The sequence below is a fragment of the Oratosquilla oratoria genome, chromosome 2, assembly GCF_046742065.1.
Source record: "Oratosquilla oratoria isolate Oo_2021 chromosome 2, ASM4674206v1, whole genome shotgun sequence".
Taxonomy (NCBI): domain Eukaryota; kingdom Metazoa; phylum Arthropoda; class Malacostraca; order Stomatopoda; family Squillidae; genus Oratosquilla; species Oratosquilla oratoria.
In genome coordinates this window covers 76062839-76083000 of record NC_134778.1, presented here as the reverse complement: position 1 = coordinate 76083000, position 20162 = coordinate 76062839, and the positions used below count along the sequence as shown (strand labels likewise).

Genomic DNA, 20162 nt, shown 5'->3' with positions numbered 1-20162 from the left:
TAAAGGCCTTTTTTTTTATCCACCACCCTGACCATCATGTAGATAGACCATGACTGGACAATTGTGGAATAATCTAACCAGAAAATAAATCAGGTGTCAATTCTAATCGGCATAGGTTAAGCTTATACCTCTTAAGTGGAAATTGTGTAGTTACTGATCCGTACTGTGTCCTCAATACATTCTTCAAGGTTTCCATTACTCCTGAAGAAGCATTAGGACAAAATGTTACCTTTTCATTGTTCATATTACTACTACATAAAACGTTGAGTTAACATTCCAATTCGGCCTCATGATTCTGTTAAGTGCAGAGCAAAACCTATCAAATGTAGCAGTGTAATAAAAAGACTGCGCCTCCTTTCAGTCTGGTAGATTTGGCTGATAGAGCGTAATCAGCGTCCGTGTGGATGCGCACGTATACAAATGGGGCATTTGTTTTTCTAAGAGATTTATTTGCAAATACCAAAGCGCAATATGATTTGTATTCGTTCGAATATAAAGAAGAAAATTATTTCCTTGTTATTAGTGTCAGTCTTCTCTTCAGTTCCCCTCAGTGGCCATACACCCAACGAACCTCACCATGTATGTTCTTAGCTACGCTTCACCTTAACCCGAGTCAGCTGATTACAGCGTGAGATGTGCTTGAAAACGATATGACGTCATGGTAGCATTGCACTGATAAAGGTCGCGACTGAGCTGCCCGCTGACAATTCATAGCCATCCTGGCTTTACAACAGTGCTCCTGGCGGTTCCCTCTGCTACAGAAGATACCTTACAGACTTCCTCTCCAGCAGGATGGTGTTTGGTGAAGAAAGATGGCAGCACCGTGCAGTTGCCGCCCGCGTTCCCCACGGTATTTTTTTCTTTCTTTTTCTTTTTTCATTCTCTTTCTTTTCTCTCTCTTTTTTTTTTTTCTTCAGGTGATAATGAGATAATGTTTGCTGCGGTGTGCAAAGTCCTCATATATTTCGTTCTTCATTTCGATACATTATTATTATAGAGAAGTACGGTGGGTAGTAAAAATCGGAGACCTAGCGGAGGCACTTCCACGGTGATGAATGATTTTTTTGTATGCTTTTAATTATCTTATGATCCTCTGCTAACAATTATGTGTCACCTAAAGTGTTTATTTACAGGTTATTATATCCTAATTTGTCTAAATTTAGGCCGGAGATTTTCGCCGATAGTAGTTAGTATGATTAAGCAACCGCCATCACAAACGTAGTTAATTGTTGCACGAACATTTTTTTCCCATTAATTACCATAGATTAAGATATTTGGCTAGTATGGTGTGAAGAAAACCAATTATGTCTATTAGGTCGCAGAATATTTGTATCTTGTGATAATTCGAGTGTGCTGTAGCCTTTTGGCTGCATATCACCGATGTAATGTAATTCTGTACCAATTCCAGGGACAATAAATAATGCATAACATGATAACAGCAAGACATTCAGTGATACTTGGTGACATTTATTTTTTCTCTGAAAAAACATGTTATTGATTCAAATAACATGGCATATATACAAGTACAAAAAATACATACACCAAAAAACACCATCCAATAAATTTATATTGGATTTTCCTCACACCCTAATCTTCTGGAATTAATGGGAAATAAGTGTTCATACATCAACTGTGCCTGTGAATTGCTGTCGGCGAAAATCTCCGACCCAAATTTAGACAAATTAAGAAATAATAATCAGTAAATAGATACTTCAGGTTATAAATAATTGTTGGTAGAGGACTACAAAACATTTAAAAACATACAAAATAATCAGTTACCACAGTGAAGTGCATCTGAGATGTCTCCAAGATGCCTCAGAGTGTCTCCAACTTCTAGTAGCCACTGAGAACTACATGAGGCGCTTGAATTCGTGCTTACAGAATGTGGATTCACACTCGAATCCAACAGTGACTTACATTCATCCTGGAAGTCTGAACATACAGCGTGACGACCAAGTTCGTTTCTGCAATATGAATAGTAAAAATAATGTTTAACTAGTCCAGATTATAGTGGAGTAGTTTTCACGTCTCAAACATTTATTTCCTCTTCTTTATTCACTGTTGATTTTACTTATAAGTTAATTCCTTTGACACAATGACACACTATTCATTTTAAGTATACTGTAGCATACACAAAGGAAATTTTATTCAGATGAAGATTGTCCATCACCCTGAACGAAATCTCGGTTAGCAAATATATCTTAACAGGTACAGATGTTAATGCAAGTAACTATGGTAAGAAGACGGACAAAATATTTCAGAGAATTGCTGAATGCGGAGGAAGAAAGATTGATTGTAACAGTGGGAGATGCTAGGAAAATGACTGTGGTGAGAGGAGAAAGTAACGGAGCCATAGAAAAAATAAATAAATACAAAGAGCATTGAAAGTGATGGAAACTGGTGAAGTCCCTATGTTGGATAGATGTCGTGTGGGGTGAATCACAAACGAAGGAACTGTTATAATGAATTGACTAGTGAGGTTGTTTAATGTGTGCCCAAGGGAGGGGAATGTGCCGAAGGACTGGAGGAGTGTTTATATAGTTTCACTTTACAAAGGAAAAGGAGACAAATATGGATGTAGTGGTTTTAGAGGGATCAGTCCGTTGGATGTAGTTGGAAAAGCATATTGTAGGGTGTTCATTGAGAGGATTAGGAGAGGAACAGGATTGATTAGGGAGGAACCGTGTGAGTTCTGGGAAAGTAGAGGATACATAATTTTTTTTTTTTTTTTTTTTTTTTTTTTTTTTTTTTTTTTTTTTTTTTTTTTTTTTTTAAGCCAGATCTGAGAGAAGTTTTTGGGGGCCAAAGCGTAAGGATGCTTTTTCGGTTTTTATAGATCTGAAGAAGGCTCATTATAGGGTCTACACAAATGCATTCTGTGACTTTTAGCAGATGTATGGAATAGGGGGAAAGCTATTAAGGGCCGTCAAAAGCTTTTACGAGTAGTCATCCTATCTTGTCGCACCAGAACCGTGTCCATATAAGGGCAGTTTCATTTGCTTCCCTAAGGTCTTGGTCGGAGCAATGGGGACTCAATGGACATTCCCGGAGGACGTGGACCATTGTCTGTACTTCGCCACAGGGACATTGGGGGCTATTGGTGTATCCCCACTTGTGTTGATTTTCTCTCGTTTTGCCCACCTTGGCTCTTCCTCTGTTTAAGGTAACCCAGTCCTTCCTGGTTAGGTTTGCTCCTGGGGGCAAGGTCTCGTTTGGGCATGGTATGGCCTCGTTATGGCCCAGATTGTCATATTCCTGCCAACATTCTAGTCTATGGGCCACAGCTTGGGTTGGATCCAGTCCCTCCACCGTCATGAAGCTTTGGCGGGACTTCAGTCTCTGTCTAACCTGAAGGTGACCGTATAGTGGATGCCTGGGATCATTTTGTTGTTTATATTTTTCTATCTTGGTAATTATTTCGCGCCGAATGTGGGGAGGTGGAATCCCTGCCAGTCTGTAGATAGTATGTTATGGCGTTGGTTTTAGGGTACCTGTAATTATTCGACACGACCTGTTCAGTTCTGGATCTATTTTGTGAGCATGGCATGACCTGGCCCATACTGGTGCGCAATATTCTGCAGTGGAATAACACAGTGCCAAAGCTGTTTGTCGCAGGGTGTTTGGGTCTGTTCCCCAGCTGGTGGTGGCAAATTTGCTGAGGAGGTTGTTTCTGGTTGAGATTTTTCCAATCAACTTGCTGATATGCTCTTTGTAAGAGAGAGTCCTGTCGAGAATAACACCTAAATAGACAGGGTGTGGGTGGTGTGCCAGATCAGTGTTGTTCCATCTGATTCGTAGCTCTCTCTTGGCTTGGTGATTTTTAAGGTGGAATGCACACACCTGTGTTTTGTTTGCGTTCGCATTGAGATGCCACTTTTTGTAGTACGTGGAGAGTGTGGTTAGGGCCTCTGATAGTCGGTCTTCGATGGTGTTGAAGGAATCAGACTGAGTGGCAATGCACAGATCATCTGCATAGATGTACCTATGGATATTCTGATACTGTGGCTGGTCATTGGTATAAATGTTGAACAGTGTTGGAGCCAACACAGATCCTTGTGGGAGTCCGTTCTTCTGGAAACGGTACCTGCTTTTCTTGCCATCCATTTCCACATAGAAACGGCGGTTTGTTAGAAGAGACTGGATGATGTGAACCAAGGTGTGATTCTGTAGTGTTTTGGCGACTTTCAAGAGGAGTGCCCTATGATTGACTGTATCGTAGGCGGCTGTAAGATCTTGTTTTAGGGTTGGAAATTGTGAGAGTGAGTGACTTAAGGTGAAGGTGGGGTTGCTCCGGCGTTTTGTAATGTCATCATAGTTGTTCAACGTGTACTTCGATGGGTTTATACTGGAGGTAAATGCCAAGGCGATGGGTGAGAGATTGGAGATGCTTAGTGGAAGTGGAGGGAGGTAGGAGGTGAGCCAGTTGTTGTTAACAGATGACAATGCGCTCGTGGCTGAGTCAGAATAGGGTCTAATGTAGTTAGTGACGGAGTTTGGGAAGGTATGTGATAGGAGAAAGTTGAAATTAAATTTGGGTAAAAGTAAGGCGATGAGATATACAAGGGGTGAGGGAGGCAGAGAGTTGTAAGACTTAGAGGAGAGATACAAGAAGAAGTGAATAGTTTTGAGTGTTTAGGGTCACATGTAGCAGGGAATGAAGGAGTGGGATGGAAGTTTATTTTAGAGCGAGAGAAGTAAATATCTGGGAGGAATGAAAAGTGTCATGAAAAATAAGAATCTGGGGATGGACGCACAGAGGAGACCATATAAAGAAATGTTTGTGCCTACGACACTGTATGGGTCAGGGACTTGGTATTTAACCCGTTCAACTCCGATGACAAGATGTCTTGTCATTTGGTCAAATAAAACAAAAAATCATAAAACACCAAAATGTTTGATCAAACACCAGAAAAATATGACGTCAGTCCTCGCTTCGCTGCGAGCGAAGTGAGGATTGACGTCATATTTTTCTGGTGTTTGATCAAACATTTTGGTGTTTTATGATTTTTTGTTTTATTTGACCAAATGACAAGACATCTTGTCATCGGAGTTGAATGGGTTAAGGGAGGCATAAGGAAGAAATCTAAATATGTTTGACATGTAGCATCTGAAATGTATGTTTGGGGTCATGATGATAGATAGAATGAGGTATGAGGAGGTGAGGCTGAGAGAGGGGGTGGAAAGGGGGTTGGCAGATAGATTTGATCAAAGAATTCTGGGATGGTTTGCGCATACGGAAAGAATGAGTGAAAAAAGAAATAGAAAACGTGGAGAGCATAGGTAGACGTAGTGAACTTGAGGGGAAGACCAAGGGGTGGATGGATGGGATGAAGGGGCCTTAGGTAATAGGGGAATGGAGAGAGCAAGAGATATCCATGAATGGATGATAAACAACGCGGTCCGATGGGTTTTCTTCTTGTCTTCTCTAAATACTCATGAGTGGATGAGAGAGGAGGGCCGCCATTGAATAAACTGGTTTGAGTAAACCAGTTTTGGCTGCCAGGCCCTGCTGTGGAGGTGCTGTGTCTTGCTGCATTGGTTCTGACCCGGACAGCGGGCGGAGGGCGGAGGGGATGGTCCATCATCTGAAGATTATCAGATAAAAAGGAAAACAAGTGAATGTTGGATGGGTGTGAGATGGGTGAAGGGTGGGTGCATGCCTTTTGTCTATATATTTTCTGGCTCTTTTCGTCTTAATAGGCTGCTGCACCCCTTAGTTTCTAGTTTTCTAACTTGGCAGCTCCTCTCGTGGTTGATGCGACTGATGTTCACTCACCAGGCCCTGTTATAGAAGTAGCACCAAAACAAGCCGCCAGCAGCATCCACGTTCTCTCTCTCTCTCTCTTTCTCTCTCTCTACCTGCTCCTTGTGTCCATCGCCCTTCTCAGTTGGCCTCTCTATACAGCTCTGTCCCCCTCTTCACGTCTGATCTCCACTCATTTCTGTCCGTAGCAGTTTGCTCTCAGTTGTCCTTGTCGGTGTAGTCATTGAAGGTGGATCTGCATATCATAGATACATGGATATAAATTTATCGCAGGTTTGTTTTTATATTCATTCCTAAATGGCTGCCACTGTCAAAACAATATTTCTTCTTTAGTATACATATTTCAAAGAGCAACAGAAGACAAGAAAATTGTAAATAAAACACCCTCAGAGGATCGCTCCGAAAAGACTAGTCCGAAGAACATCGAATCCGAAGTCAAGAACCGTTGCAAGGCGAGAGGATGTGTATTGAAATTTCCTGTGGAATTCAAGCCACAAACGAGCGGAAAAAATATGTGTTCAGAAGGCATCCAGCAGAAAGAAAGACAAAGCGTACTGGTTGGCTCTTACATATGTTATTTGACCTGGTCGTTTCCATTGCTTGCCCAGACATGTAGTCAAGCAATTCAGAAAGTGTTGTGTAGTGTGGTATCCGAAGGAAGGTAGGCACGTAGTTACCAAGTTTAGAGAAGCAGTGGCCGTGAAAGTAGCGATAGGAAAGAGATTAGAGAATAAGTAACGCGATGAACATGAAGTGCCTGAAGATTATCAGATAGAAAAGATGGGTTGATAAGACGGAAAGCTTTAGATATGACCTTGTTCAGAAGCACCTGTTCGTTGTGAGGCAAGGCACCTTACATATGAGATTGATTTCATACAAGAATGAATAAATATGCAGATTTAGTAGTGCGGCTATGACGATCGAAACGTGACACCTGTTCTCGTTCGGTGTTTCTGCTGACATGAAATTATCCAGAAAGTATTAATAGGTGTCACCGTAGTAAATAGGCTGATCAGGACAATCGTATCCCCTTCATTATAACCCCCCTCCCTTAGCTAAATATGATCGTCTGGCACTGCCTAGAACGAGATCTGGGAAGTACGTCGTGTAGCAAAGGAGTTTGGTACCACTGTCATACATCCTTGAGTTGTCAAGTTAACACAATAAAAAAAACCCTGTAGATTATGATCTTATACTCAAAAGTAAAGTCCAGGGCTATCTCTTAATTTAGCTAGTCAATGTAAACTCATAATCATTATTAACTGGAGGCATAGGTCAGGAAGCGTGTTGCGCCACTCACACACCAGCGTTAGCCTCCACGGTCTCTCCGAGCAATCTCCGATGCAGCCACCCTTACCACTTCAAACAACTCTTAGCAGGTTCGATCAGCTTGCCCCAGTCATGAATTCTGTGGATATCCCTTTCGTCTCCTCCTTTGAGATTTATCTCTTGCGAAGCCAACCCTGTGAGTAGGATCAGCATCAGGGAAACGTACCACATTCCTATATATCCGGAATTGACATTCACGAATTATGCTGATAACCGTCTTAGACTGAGTCTCACAGTACAGTCTCTGGTTTGATACGAAAATATTCCAGTAATAGCTCGCGATTCTCCGAAGTTATTGTATTTTTTCTATCTTTTATCAATTTGCCATATTTGTGGTAGCCATGGAATTGTATCCCTACCCAGTCACCCTAAGGTGGTCAAGTCCTAGGTGGAACGATTCATCTCTCCTTCAGATAAATCCAGGAGGAAAACGTGCCTTTCGGCAGAGCTGGACGCGTTCTTCGGTGGGTTCCTAGATGCGTTCCTCGGTGCGCTCCGCTTTAGTTTGGCCGTGGTTAGCGCCCCCAAACTATTAAAGCAATATAGGTGCCGGTATAGTATGTGGCCTACATTTTGGATATGGCCTACGAAATTTTTCTTTGGTATAGTATGTGGCCTACCGGACTTTTATTTCGGTATGAACCTGTCTCTTAAGCTTTAATAGTTTGGGAGAGCTAACCGCGGCCAAACTAAAGCGGAACGCACCGAGGAACGCATCGAGGAACACGTCCAGCTCTGCCTTTAGGAAATGTATAATCGTCACAGTAACTGTTAGGTGCCGTGCAACTCTTGGAGTGAATGGTAGGCGGAGTCTTATGCGAAGGAGACTAGGGGGAGTAGCCCACTCACACTCTCTATAAGATAATGACGGAAAGATTGTGGTGGCTCTTCCCCGAAAACTGGCATCTCCTGTCCCGTAGATATTATTTACCTAGTATTGGTCAAACATAGACAGCTAAATCGTAGCCTATGCATGATAGACTCTACGCGTCTACTTGGATCAAAAGTGAAGTGGAGGGCTTCGTATCTACCTGGTGACTAAGCAATACTCTTTCATGGTGTCTTAGGTGGCACTGAGGCTGATATGATTGATTTTGGTCATCGTTCTGGCGCGTGTTATTCATTGGTGCGCTTAATCTATGTAATCGTGGACGCCAAGGTCAGCGCAATCCCGTCCAGCCGCACGGTCGCCTCGATTTCATCGTTAGTGAGGGTGTTGCCTGGCACATAAATGTGACCGAGATCCAATGGAAGAGTGCATAATTCCGTTCATGATCTGGCAACCTCAACATAGTCTGTAATGATATTAACAAACTGGCGTTATCCAGAGTAATGTCAGCCTGAATACCGTCTCTGGGACCCCCAGAAGTCTGTAAGGAGTACAGCTAAGCCCTGGTCTAAGTTCTTTGAGAGTAGCTAGCTCCATCCAGAAATGAGAGATTCCATTACTCACCCTCCAAAGACGTCGTCCGCAACAAACACATCTCCGCATATTCTGGTGATGTGGGCCCATTGACCCATCGGCACATTACGGTTGAGAACCATAGGCCTCAGTCTGTCTGGACCACAACCTGTTTTCATTTGAGTCAGCTTGAAGGCATGAAAGTTGGCGCAGGGATGCTGTCAGGGAAGAGGAGGGACGTATTCAGGATGCAGGTTGTCCAGGGTACTTCGATGGGCGAGTGCCTGCAGGCTTAAGTTCTGCTCCTTATTTGCAGTATACAGCGTTCAGGAGGTAAGAGAACAATGTGCTACAACAGTGCTCAGAAGGTATTAGGGTAATGTGCTGCAGCGTCCAAGGCTTTCATCAATGACTTCAATGTCACTTTCCCTGGGGCTGCACAGCACGCCGACGAGATAGCAGGAGCACAGCCGTTTCGCCTTCAGCCAAAGGGAACTAACATATGTCTGCAGCACAGCTTGGTTTTGGGGAGAGGCTTCTCCGCTGCAGTTTGAACGATGGTGACGAAGCCACAATGAAGGTCGTCTAGATCCTGTGGAGGCACGTGCGACTGGTGCCAATGTTCCAGTTCTTCAAGACCTCCTAATTAAATAATCTGTGATTAAATGCTCGACAACATAGAGTTAAAAGTACCTTATCGTTGAACTGCATATTTACTTAGTAAACGTTGTTCACACCAAGAGTAGCACAGGTGACATTCACGTTGTACTGCAGATTGTTAATTCAGAAAATCTGGTCAATTGTCACCGTTCTGCCCTGTGGAGAACAGGCATGATACGAAACGTTTCTATGACAGGGAAATACGTGATAAGATATGACGTGCTTTTTCGTGGATGTTTTTAAGTCTTGATTATAGCTGGCATAGTTTTTGTGCTGCAACCAATAGGGTTCGGAAACGCAGGGAGATAACGAGGCCACTGATGGACGGCCACATAAACAAGGTCAAAACTGCATTGGTTGACTCTTTCAGCCCCTTGACATATTTCGTGTTGGGTGGTTAAAAAAATAGTTGAAATATGATAGAAAAGCAGACCAGCAAGAAATATCTTAGCCCAAATAAGGAGAATGTTGAGTGTACCGCCAAATCTTGAATATTCAATTAAAGATCTATGTTTGAAAGGACAGTGAATTAAGTTATCCCAGTTCTGTCTGGTTTCTCTTCTCCCACAATTCCATCACGTGTCATGTGATTTTCAAGTTTGAGATGTGTAAGATGTAACCGCCTTTGTAGCAATTTTGGACTGTTTATTTACTTTGTGAAATGCACCGAATAACCCTGATGGGTTCCAAATGAGCTTGGTTCGGATAGTACTCACACCGAAAATATTCTAACTCTGATATTACCAGTTTTGTCAGAAATATCTAAGATTTCTGAATTTTAGCTTCAGTTTAGTGCATTGTACTGTGCCTTTCCTATCTAATTCCCTGATTTTCTAACCATGTTCTAACTTATGAACGCCAACGGTAAAATAGAGTTCACAAAATTAATAGTAAATATTACTACATTCATATGTACAACAAATCTACCGCTCGAAAATTCAGTTTTAAGGATTGTATGATACGAATTTTATGCTAGACTACGTTTCTCTTAATTCTAGAATTATAAGAAAGAATAAATAGAATCCACTTTTCAGTTCTTGAGAGGCCTCGAAGTCAGAGTTGGAACACAGAACATGCCAAGGCAGATAAGGGAACGCAGACGCCGCCACCAACCAGAGACTCCAGAAGTTCCAGCATCGGCGGTGTTAAAGGTAAGTTAGAAGCAGAAATATAATTCTTTGCCATCAGGTCCTTTCCCCGACTTTGGATACTTTGCATCCTTTCCCACTATACGTCTGGTGACGTTTTGTTTTCCTCGCAGTATGTCAAAGAAGGTTAGGTTAAAATAAGTAACATTAGGTTAGTAGGTGCGAAGTGTGAGAAATGATCGTAAGTCGGGGGGAAACCCGTTAAGAAAGGACGACTCTTTCATCCTTCCTCGAAGATCCCGTAGTGTGTGTGTGTGTATATATATATATATATATATATATACATATATATATATACATACATATACATACATATACATACATATACCAAGACTTTTTCCCCCTTACAAGGGAGGTAGCCAAAAAGGAAAAGGCACTAAATCACTCCCACCCATTCCATCCCTGAATACACTCCACACCCCTCCATCCTCCCTCTTATCTTAGCACCTCCTGGATGACGGGTCATCCCTCTACCTTGTCCACTTGTCCACACACACACACACACACACACACACACACACACACACACACACACACACACACACACACACACACACTTCAACGAATGGACGGCTTAGAAGACGTTCTGAAGAAAAGTGAAGTCTGTGGATCCCAACGCAAAGAGAAGTGCCTAGTGTTTTTGCAGGGTGGGGGGGAAATTGCTCGTGGAGTAGTGGGAACGTAGGGAAAGAGGAAAAGGGGAGGGATTACTGAGGGAAATGGAAGGAAATGAGGAGGGAGTAGACTTTGACCAGCCAGACAAGCGGAAGGTAAACAAAAGACTTAGCGAGGATCAAATGTCTAATAAAAATGTAAAGATTAGAAGTATAGAGAGGAGCAATACAGAAGAAAGTGACGAGAATATGTTCCAGGGATTTAAAGAGGGTGGGGGGACACAACCCCCCCCCCCCCCCCCCCGACTGATAAGACTAGAGGAGAGAGTTGATAAGGTGATCGAGGACTTGGAGCGTAAGTTAGGTAACGTAGACTCCATTTTTCAAAGAATTGAAAGGTTGGAACAACTAGAGAAGGCTAACAGAAACTTAACTGAAGAAATAGAGGACCTAAAAAGACAGTTAGGAAATGTAAAGGAGGAGAATGAGAAATTGAAGAAGAATAGTAATGAAAACAGAGAGAAACTAGCTACAGAAGCTAAAAATTGGAGAATAACTCAAGAAGGGAATAAGGTTTCATTCACTGACATAGTCAAACAGCAATTGAAAGAACATAATGAAGACTCAGTTATTAAAGTGATGAGACAGAAGGAGAATATAGTAAGAGAATTAGCTGACAAAAAGAAATGTATAATTATATTAGGAATGGAAGAGAAACATAACCCAGATAGAACTGCAAGAATCAAGGAGGAAAATGAAAGAGTAAGCAGTTTATTAAAATTAGTCCAGGAAGATGAACCAGAAATTATAAAGGAAATTGAGGAAAAATTCAGACTCGGAAAATATAGTACAGATAAGACCAGACCAATTAAGATTAAATTCAGGTCACAAACAACAGCAGAGAAAATTCTATCCAAGACAGGGAAACTAGCAACAAATGATCAATATAAAAAGGTATGGATAAAAAGAGAAATGAATAAGGAGGAAAGAGAGGCAGAAAAGCAGAAAAGAATTGAAGCTAAGGCAAAAAACGAGGAAAGAACGGAGTCAGAGAAAGAGAGATTCTATTGGAGAGTAGTGAACATGAAAATAAAGCAGTTCGACATACTGAAGAAAAACATAAGGGAAACAGAGAATACAATGGAAGTGGCAGAAAACTAAGAGTGTCTTACACAAATATAGATGGATTGATAACAGGATTGAATGAACTAAATGATTATTTGAAAGAAAAAGAACCGGACATAATGGGAATTGTAGAAACAAAATTAAAAGGCCCACTACCACCCAACAGTGTAGGACATGATACATACAATTATTGGATTAGAAACAGAGAGAAAAAACAAGGGGGTGGAGTTATGTTCCTGACTAAGAAGGATATAAACGTGAAAGGTGTCATATATGGAAAGAATACAGTAGAGATGATTATGATAGAAGTGGAAGACCGAGATAAGAAGAGCAGAAAATTTGTGATCAATTATGTGCCTCCGAAAACAGCCTCATGGGAGGAGAGTGAACATAAAAGTATGTTAGAGGACACAAAGATAGCATTAACTAAAATAATGGAAGACGGAGGAAGAATAGTTATGATGGGAGACTTTAATTGCAAAGAAATCTGCTGGGAAGAAATGACAGTAAAGAGTGGTGATGACTCATGGGGAAATGCTCTACTTGAGATGATTACTGACCATTCAATGACACAATGGATACAAGAGAACACTAGGTATAGAAATGAAGAAGAACCATCGAGGCTAGACTTAATAATTACATCTGAACCTAGAATAGTGGACAAGATTGAATATAAAACACCAATAGGTAAAAGTGACCACATATTGATTGAACTGGAACTTAATGAAGAAAAATATATGAAAAGAAATGAACAATATAGAAAAGGAAGAATGAAGTATGAAAAAACAAACTTTGATAAAATAAGAGAATTCTTCCAACAAGAAAACTGGGAAGAAATATACAAAGAAGAAACAACAGTGGAAGAGAAATGGAATATTTTGACAAAAATTTACAAAAAAGGAGTGGAAAAGTATGTCCCAAGACAAAAACAAGAAAAAGAATATGTAAAATGCTGGTACAACAAAAGTTGTAGGGAGTTAAAGGACAAAAGAGACAAAGCCTGGAACAGATGGAAAAAAGACAGAAGACCTGAAAAATGGAAAATATATACTGGTTATAGAAATGAATATGTACAAAAGTGCAGAGAAGAAAAAAGAAAATATGAAAAAGATGTTATAGAAAAGTGTAAAGATCAACCAAAACTATTCTACAGATTTGTAAACAATAAACTGAAAAACAAACAAGACTTAGAGAAATTAAGACAAGGAGGAGTTGAATACACTGAGGAAATGGAAATGGCAGAAATTATGAACAAACATTTTAAATCAGTGTTTACAAGGGAAAATATACAACCTGAAGAGATTGAGTGGAAGGAAAAAGTCCCCCCTATGGAAGAAATAGAAGTAACAAAGAATGAAATATTGACACACTTGGGTAATTTTGATGTCAGAAAATCGCATGGGCCAGATGAAATAGCAAACTGGATTCTGAAAGAATGCAGGAATGAACTGGCAGACAAAGTACATAGCATAATAAGCAGTTCCTTAAAAGAAGGAAAAGTTCCAGAAGATTGGAAAAAAGCAAATATAGTACCTATATATAAAGGAGGAAATAAAGAAGAACCTACCAACTATAGACCAGTCTCTCTAACAAGTACAATAGCAAAAATATGTGAAAGAATTATCAAAAGTAGATGGGTAAAATACTTGGAAAAAAACAACGTACTAAATCCAAGGCAATTTGGATTCAGACAAGGACGATCATGCGTCACCAATTTAATATGTTTCTATTCAAGACTAATAGATATAATACAAGAAAGAGATGGATGGGCTGATTGTGCATTTCTAGACCTAAAAAAAGCTTTTGACAAAGTACCACATAAGAAGTTGCTTAAGAAATTAGAATATGAAGGAGGAATACAAGGTAAATTGCTAAATTGGATGGAAGACTTTTTGCAAGAAAGAAAAATGAGAGTAGTGATAAGAGATCAGCACTCAAAATGGAATGAAGTAATAAGCGGTGTCCCGCAGGGAACAGTTCTGGCCCCAATAATGTTTGCTATATATATTAATGATATGGATGAAGGAATTGAAAGCTATATGAGCTTCTTTGCAGATGATGCAAAATTACTGAAAAGAGTGAAAACTGAAGAAGATTGTGAATCACTACAGAGAGATCTAAATAAAGTACAAGAATGGAGTAGGAAGTGGGAGATGGAGTTCAATACAAAAAAGTGTAGTATAATGGAATTTGGAAAAAGCAAAAACAGAATAACAGGATCATATAATTTGGGAAAAGAAGGAATAAAAAAAGTAGAAAATGAGAAGGACCTGGGAGTCATTGTTATGAATAATATGTCACCTGAGAAACATATAAATAAGATTTTTGGAGAAACTTATAATTTAATAAGAACAATCAAAGTGGCATTTACATACCTGGATGAAGAAATGGTGAGGAAAATCCTAATCACCCTGATAAGACCAAGATTGGAATATGCAGCAACGATATGGTCACCAAGTACAAAAAAATGTATAAAAAAACTTGAAAGAATACAAAGAGCAATTACAAAACTGGCACCAACACTCTCAAAACTATCATATGAAGAGAGACTACAAAAACTTAAACTACAGACACTAGAGCAAAGAAGAGAGAGAGGAGATTTGATAGCTATTTACAGAATCATGAAAGGCATAGAAATTACTGATAGAGAGAATCTGATAAAATGGGATGACAGAAATACAAGAGGACACGGAAAGAAAATAAAAAAAGACAGCTATAGAAGAGATTTTAAAAAGAACAGCTTTCCTCACAGAGCAATAGACAGTTGGAACAAGTTAGATGAGAAAGTGGTGTGTGCAAAAACAATACATGAATTTAAAAATAGTTTAGATAAAATGAGATATGAAGACGGGACCCCACGAGCATAGCTCCCCTTCCCGTAAAATACAACTAGGTAAATACAACTAGGTAAATACACACACACACACACACACACACACACACACACACACACACACACACACTATATATATATATATATATATATATATATATATATACAGTATATATATGTATATATATATATATTTATATATATACACATAAATTTACATATATATATATATATATATATATATATATCTTGTGTGTGTGTGTGTGTGTGTGTGTGTGTGTGTGTGTGTGTAGTTACGACAAATGTATTAACTATGTCACTGGGACTCGAACCAATGACTGTGCGACATGTTACCAAAAGGCAATGACGCTACCATTGTACTGTGCTAAATATTAAAAGGAATGTTCTGGAACTTGGCCTAACCATTCCCTAACGTCAACTCGCACGGTGCAGTATGTAGTCTTAATTTCCTTGAGTCTTTTTTTCAGGAGAGCCATCAATCACGACTATATATGGCCGGCGAGCACTAATGTCAGTAAAGATGTTATGGTTCCACGGGATCTCAATTTTCTTCCAGCCCCGGGTACTCGACTTTTTTCATCACAAACAGAACACCCCCTTTCCACTCTCTCACAACAATTTTATTCCCCTTTTGAATGAACTTCATGTTAACCTACTCTAGCCCCACTGCTTTCGATATTTCAACTTAGCCTTCAATTCTTTGTCACTAATTTCTCCATACTCCACTCTATGCTTCTCATTCCATTCCTGTGTAACGTCGACATTTCAACTTCACCAATCTTTACTAATATTCAGCAGGTATTCCGCTGTTCCGCAATCTTGAATTCCTCTGTTAATTATCTTTTGTTATCATTAATTCTACTCTTCATCTTAGCATTTGGCTTTCTTACTTCTTTCACTTATTTCCAGAAGAAAATATGATTATTTTTTGTAACTCACAGATATCATCTGCCCTCATTTCTTATCACCTTCGCGCTTGCATAGTACCCTGAATTTAAATTCCCTTCTGTTAAACCATACTTTCCTTTGTTTTATTTAGCAGTAGCTGTTGTTTCTTATTTTTTTTTGTTCCTCAATCTACTTGTCAGTTCCTCTCCTACCTCGTTCAACCTCACACATTTCTCAAATCAAGAGCCACCTCTTTTATATCCAATTTTACTTTCCTCTTTTCTTCTTCCACCTCTTCCACTAGACGTCTTTCACCTTATCCTACTTTTCCCTCAACCGTCTTTTATACCCATATAAGGTATTGACAACGTCTAAGAGGGTCTAACGGTTCGTCGAACGCGATTCGACAGACACGTGTTTAAAGTGATGTGTGAACGTGTGAACGGGGTATTTGGGGTTTAACCAACGTGTTCGACAACCAAATACCCCGTTTACACGTTCACACATCACTTTAAACACGTGTCTGTCGAACCGCGTTCGACGAACCGTTAGAGACCGTGTTAACCCCCTCTTATGTAGTCAATATTTTAGGGACTTCAGCGGTATCCTTACAAACTAGTCACGCAGTATACCTTTGTGAATGACAATTAATCGGCACTTAAAAAAAATGCTGATCGCTTTTTAACTTCTACTTCCGTTCGCCTATACTTCTTAAATCCTTTCTTACCACCTTTATGACTCCACTTCTGCACAATATTGTCCTTCAGGACAGAGACACTGTTTATTACTAACAAAGTAATAGCCCGTCTTTTACAATCCTCTTCTACTTCATATTTCCTTAGTTTCCCAACAGTGGTCTTTATTTTTTTTATTTTTTCTCTCTCATGTCTACATTTTCGCTCTTTATTCGTTTTATCTCCGTCAACAGAAGAGAATGATTCAATATACCCTCATGCTTCTCATATCATTTTCATATCTGATATGTCTCATAGATATTCGATCCGCAATCATATTGCTTACATTTCTACTGCCATGCTTCCATGTATACTTATGTCTTAGTTTCTTCTCGAAGCAATTATAATCTCTGTAGCACCTATGCCAAGCAAGTATTCTTCGTTCTCATCCACACCAAGACAGTCTGTAACTTCTTCACTGTGCTTAGTGTAAATTTTTATATTCATATCCCCTAACACAATGACTCTTTCCCATTTTAAGTGGTTTCCTACTCTCACTCAGCTCCAACCAGAAATTCTCTCTCTTCCTTCCCTCTTTTGTGCATGTGGGGCATACACAGTTGCAATCACTGATTTTATACTATCTAATCTCACCTTCATATACATGCATTTCTTTATGCTCGTAGACACTGTTACACTTTTGCACCACGTTACTTTTGTTTCACTCATGTCCACGATGCTCAACCTACACCCTATATATATATATATATATATATATATATATATATATATATATAGATATATATATATATACATACATATATATATATATACATACATACATACACACACACACACACAAGGTTAAACTCACGCAAATTCATTTTCGGGGTCAGAGACCCTTTGGTAGGTAGTCAAGCGGGGTTGGAGCGTCGTCCCCGAGGCGCGAGGTGAATGGAAGTGATTCGAGGCTGCCCGGTGGAGCGAGTTCGTAGCAATTGCACATTCAAGGCCTCCAAGAGAATTTTTGCAAGGTGGTACAAGACTTTTTGGGGGTCCCGAGGCAGGCAAAGATTTTTTTTTTTTTTTAATTAAGGATCATGTCCAGTAAATCTAAATTAAAAATTAATACTAATGAAAATAAGTTAGTGTGGTGTGATAAGTATAGTGACATCTGTGCATGTAAATGCAAGTGTATGTCGGGCTGGAGGTAATAGAAAGTGCTTGTTCTCGAGGGGAGATGGATGTTGTATGGTTGGTGTGCGGCCCATCTTACCTCTTGAATCCCGGAACAAAGGACTGGACTGCCTCTCATAGGCCCTGGACATACTGCATTAAACTCTATGATTCAAAAAGTCTTCTGCAAATTTCCACCGTCTTAACCCTCACACCTTAGTCTTTGATATCTTTGTAGATTAAACTAACAGGCATCTGAAATTGTGCGATTACGGGCACCGTCTTAGCCTAATGAATACACAATCAGTGGTTCGAATCCCAACAGAAACGGTCATTTATTCGAAAACTATATCTTTGTTTTTCTCCTTATTACTCTTTTTTTTTTCCCAAAACATGAGTAATTTGACCGTGCCAACGTTGAGTGCAAAATCAGTCTCGTATTCTATCTAAGCCGTAGCCTGAGCGCAAACGGAGATGCAGGCGACACAGGCAACACAGGCGACACAGGCGACACAGGACAGAGCAAAGGCAGACTTCCTATTGCTGAACTGAAGTACCGTTTGAACTTTTCTCTTACTTGAAATGCTGAGGTAGTACATCTAGAAGCACTTCAATTGAGAGAGAAGTTCAAATTATACTTCACCTCAACAAGAGGAAGCCTGCCTTTGCACTGTTCTGTGTTGTCTCTGTCGCCTGCGTCTCAGTGTGCGCCAAGTCTTAAACGGTGAGTTCTCTAGGCTGAATACAATCTCCCGATAGCAAGCGGAAATATATATAAGGACGATCGCTACTGTTTGTCAGTTGAGTTTATAACTAATACGCCCTTCTCATCCAATAGGAATGATCTCGAGGATCCGCCATCACCATCATCACCATCACCATGAATCCGGTCAAAGCACTCCAGAATCACGGTCGCGAGGAGACAGCGGTGCCTCAGCCACTATAGCAGCCACCTCAGGCACAACTTCAGCAGCTAACTCAGGCACCACTTCAGGAGCAACCTCTTCCTCTAAGCACGGACATAACCTAAAGAGGCACCACAGTGAACCTGGGCTTCAAGTTATTGGGTACAGAATATGAGCAAAGGATGCTTGGACGATACTACACAGCTGTTTGACACCCTATGGTGTAAAAAAGTTTTCTTTACAATAGTTCGTAATATATCAAGTGTACCATTTGTGGTTCCAGATGGAAAAAGCGGAGCTCGCAAACTATTGTAGATATCCGAACCTAACTTGCGACATAGAAGTTAAATATTCGTTATACCACAATTTTAGGTAGCTTTCTCAGGATTAAAGTGATTTACTAAAAGCCAAAATTCACTCACGTAACAACAAAAGATGAATTTGCATAACTCGGATCCATAGGTACTTGTGCCCGTAATGGTACAAAATGAGATGGCTTAGTAACTTAACATTTTAGGCAAAAAATATCTCATCGAGAGGCTTACGCTGTCTTAATACCGTACATTCTTTTCAATTATTTTATTCATGCTTGTATATGATATTGTTTTTTACCATACTTCATGAATATGAAAATATGATGTTCGTTGGCATAAAATTGTAGTTTGATAAAGTTATATTTATCTCATTTTCTACATTTATATAGAAGCAGTAAAACAATGACTATCTAGCTGTGCGTGTGTGTGTGTATGTGTTATTGTGTGTGTGTGTGTGTGTGTGTGTGTGTGTGTGTGTGTGTGTGTGTGTGTGTGTGTGTGTGTGTGTGTGTGTGTGTGTATGTGTGTGTGTTATTGTGTGTGTGTGTGTGTGTGTGTGTGTGTGTGTGTGTGTGTGTGTGTGTGTGTGTGTGTGTGTGTGTGCTTGTGTGTGTGTATGTATGCTTGTGTGTGTGTATGCTTGTGTGTGTGTGTGTGTGTGTGTGTGTGTGTGTGTGTGTGTGTGTGTGTGTGTGTGTGTGTGTGTGTGTGTGTGTGTGTGTGTGTGTGTGTGTGTGTGTGTGTGTGAAGGTGAAAGATACAAGGAATAATCTAAGAACTATATTTAATGTAGCGAGCCTCGATGTCTAAGCTGAAACCTATTGAAATATGGAATTGTACACATAAATGAGCCATCTTTCAGGACGCCTGGGACACATCCCTAACTGTTGATGACACTCCATGTGATGCCCATATACGTTGCTGGTAATCAGTATACTTGTAGCTTATGCTAAATAAAAAACCGAAACATTAAAACATTATATTTTCATCAGTATTTGGGATTTTATTCCTCCACTTATCCTCTCATTGGCCTTAAGATATTCAGCACCCACACCCACCTACACACGTGTTATTCAAACAGGTCAGGTCAACTGGGGTAGCTGCTTCAAACAGTAAGATGGCGAGTGGTTGTGTTTCAGTGATCAGCGCCGAAGAGGTACAATCTCTACGTAATAGAATTGTTGCCTTAGAGAAAACTGTTGAGGGCCTTAAAGGGGAGACTCAAGTTCTTCGCTCGAAGACCCAAAACACGGATTACAAACCATGTTTGGAACCTGGGAGGAAAAAGGTGACAAACAAAACACGGGGA

General features: G+C 40.1%; 1 protein-coding gene across 1 annotated transcript; it reads left to right on the top strand.

Annotated features, from left to right (window-relative positions):
• Positions 1-691: 691 nt before the first annotated feature.
• On the top strand, positions 692-19596 carry LOC143040308 (uncharacterized). Its single transcript, XM_076211202.1, has 3 exons — positions 692-850; positions 10190-10306; positions 18473-19596. Exons 1-3 carry the CDS (start codon positions 793-795, stop codon positions 18712-18714), a joined length of 417 nt encoding a protein of 138 aa, XP_076067317.1. The 5' UTR covers positions 692-792; the 3' UTR covers positions 18715-19596.
• The last annotated feature ends 566 nt before the right edge of the window (positions 19597-20162 follow it).

Bases quoted from the DNA above. Each gene is read 5' to 3' on its own strand.
- LOC143040308 (XM_076211202.1), top strand. From the start codon at position 793: ATGGTGTTTGGTGAAGAAAGATGGCAGCACCGTGCAGTTGCCGCCCGC. The intron at 851-10,189 runs GTATTTTTTTCT...TCCACTTTTCAG, and splicing joins TGCCGCCCGCGTTCCCCACG to TTCTTGAGAGGCCTCGAAGT. The intron at 10,307-18,472 runs GTAAGTTAGAAG...CTCATCCAATAG, and splicing joins CAGCATCGGCGGTGTTAAAG to GAATGATCTCGAGGATCCGC.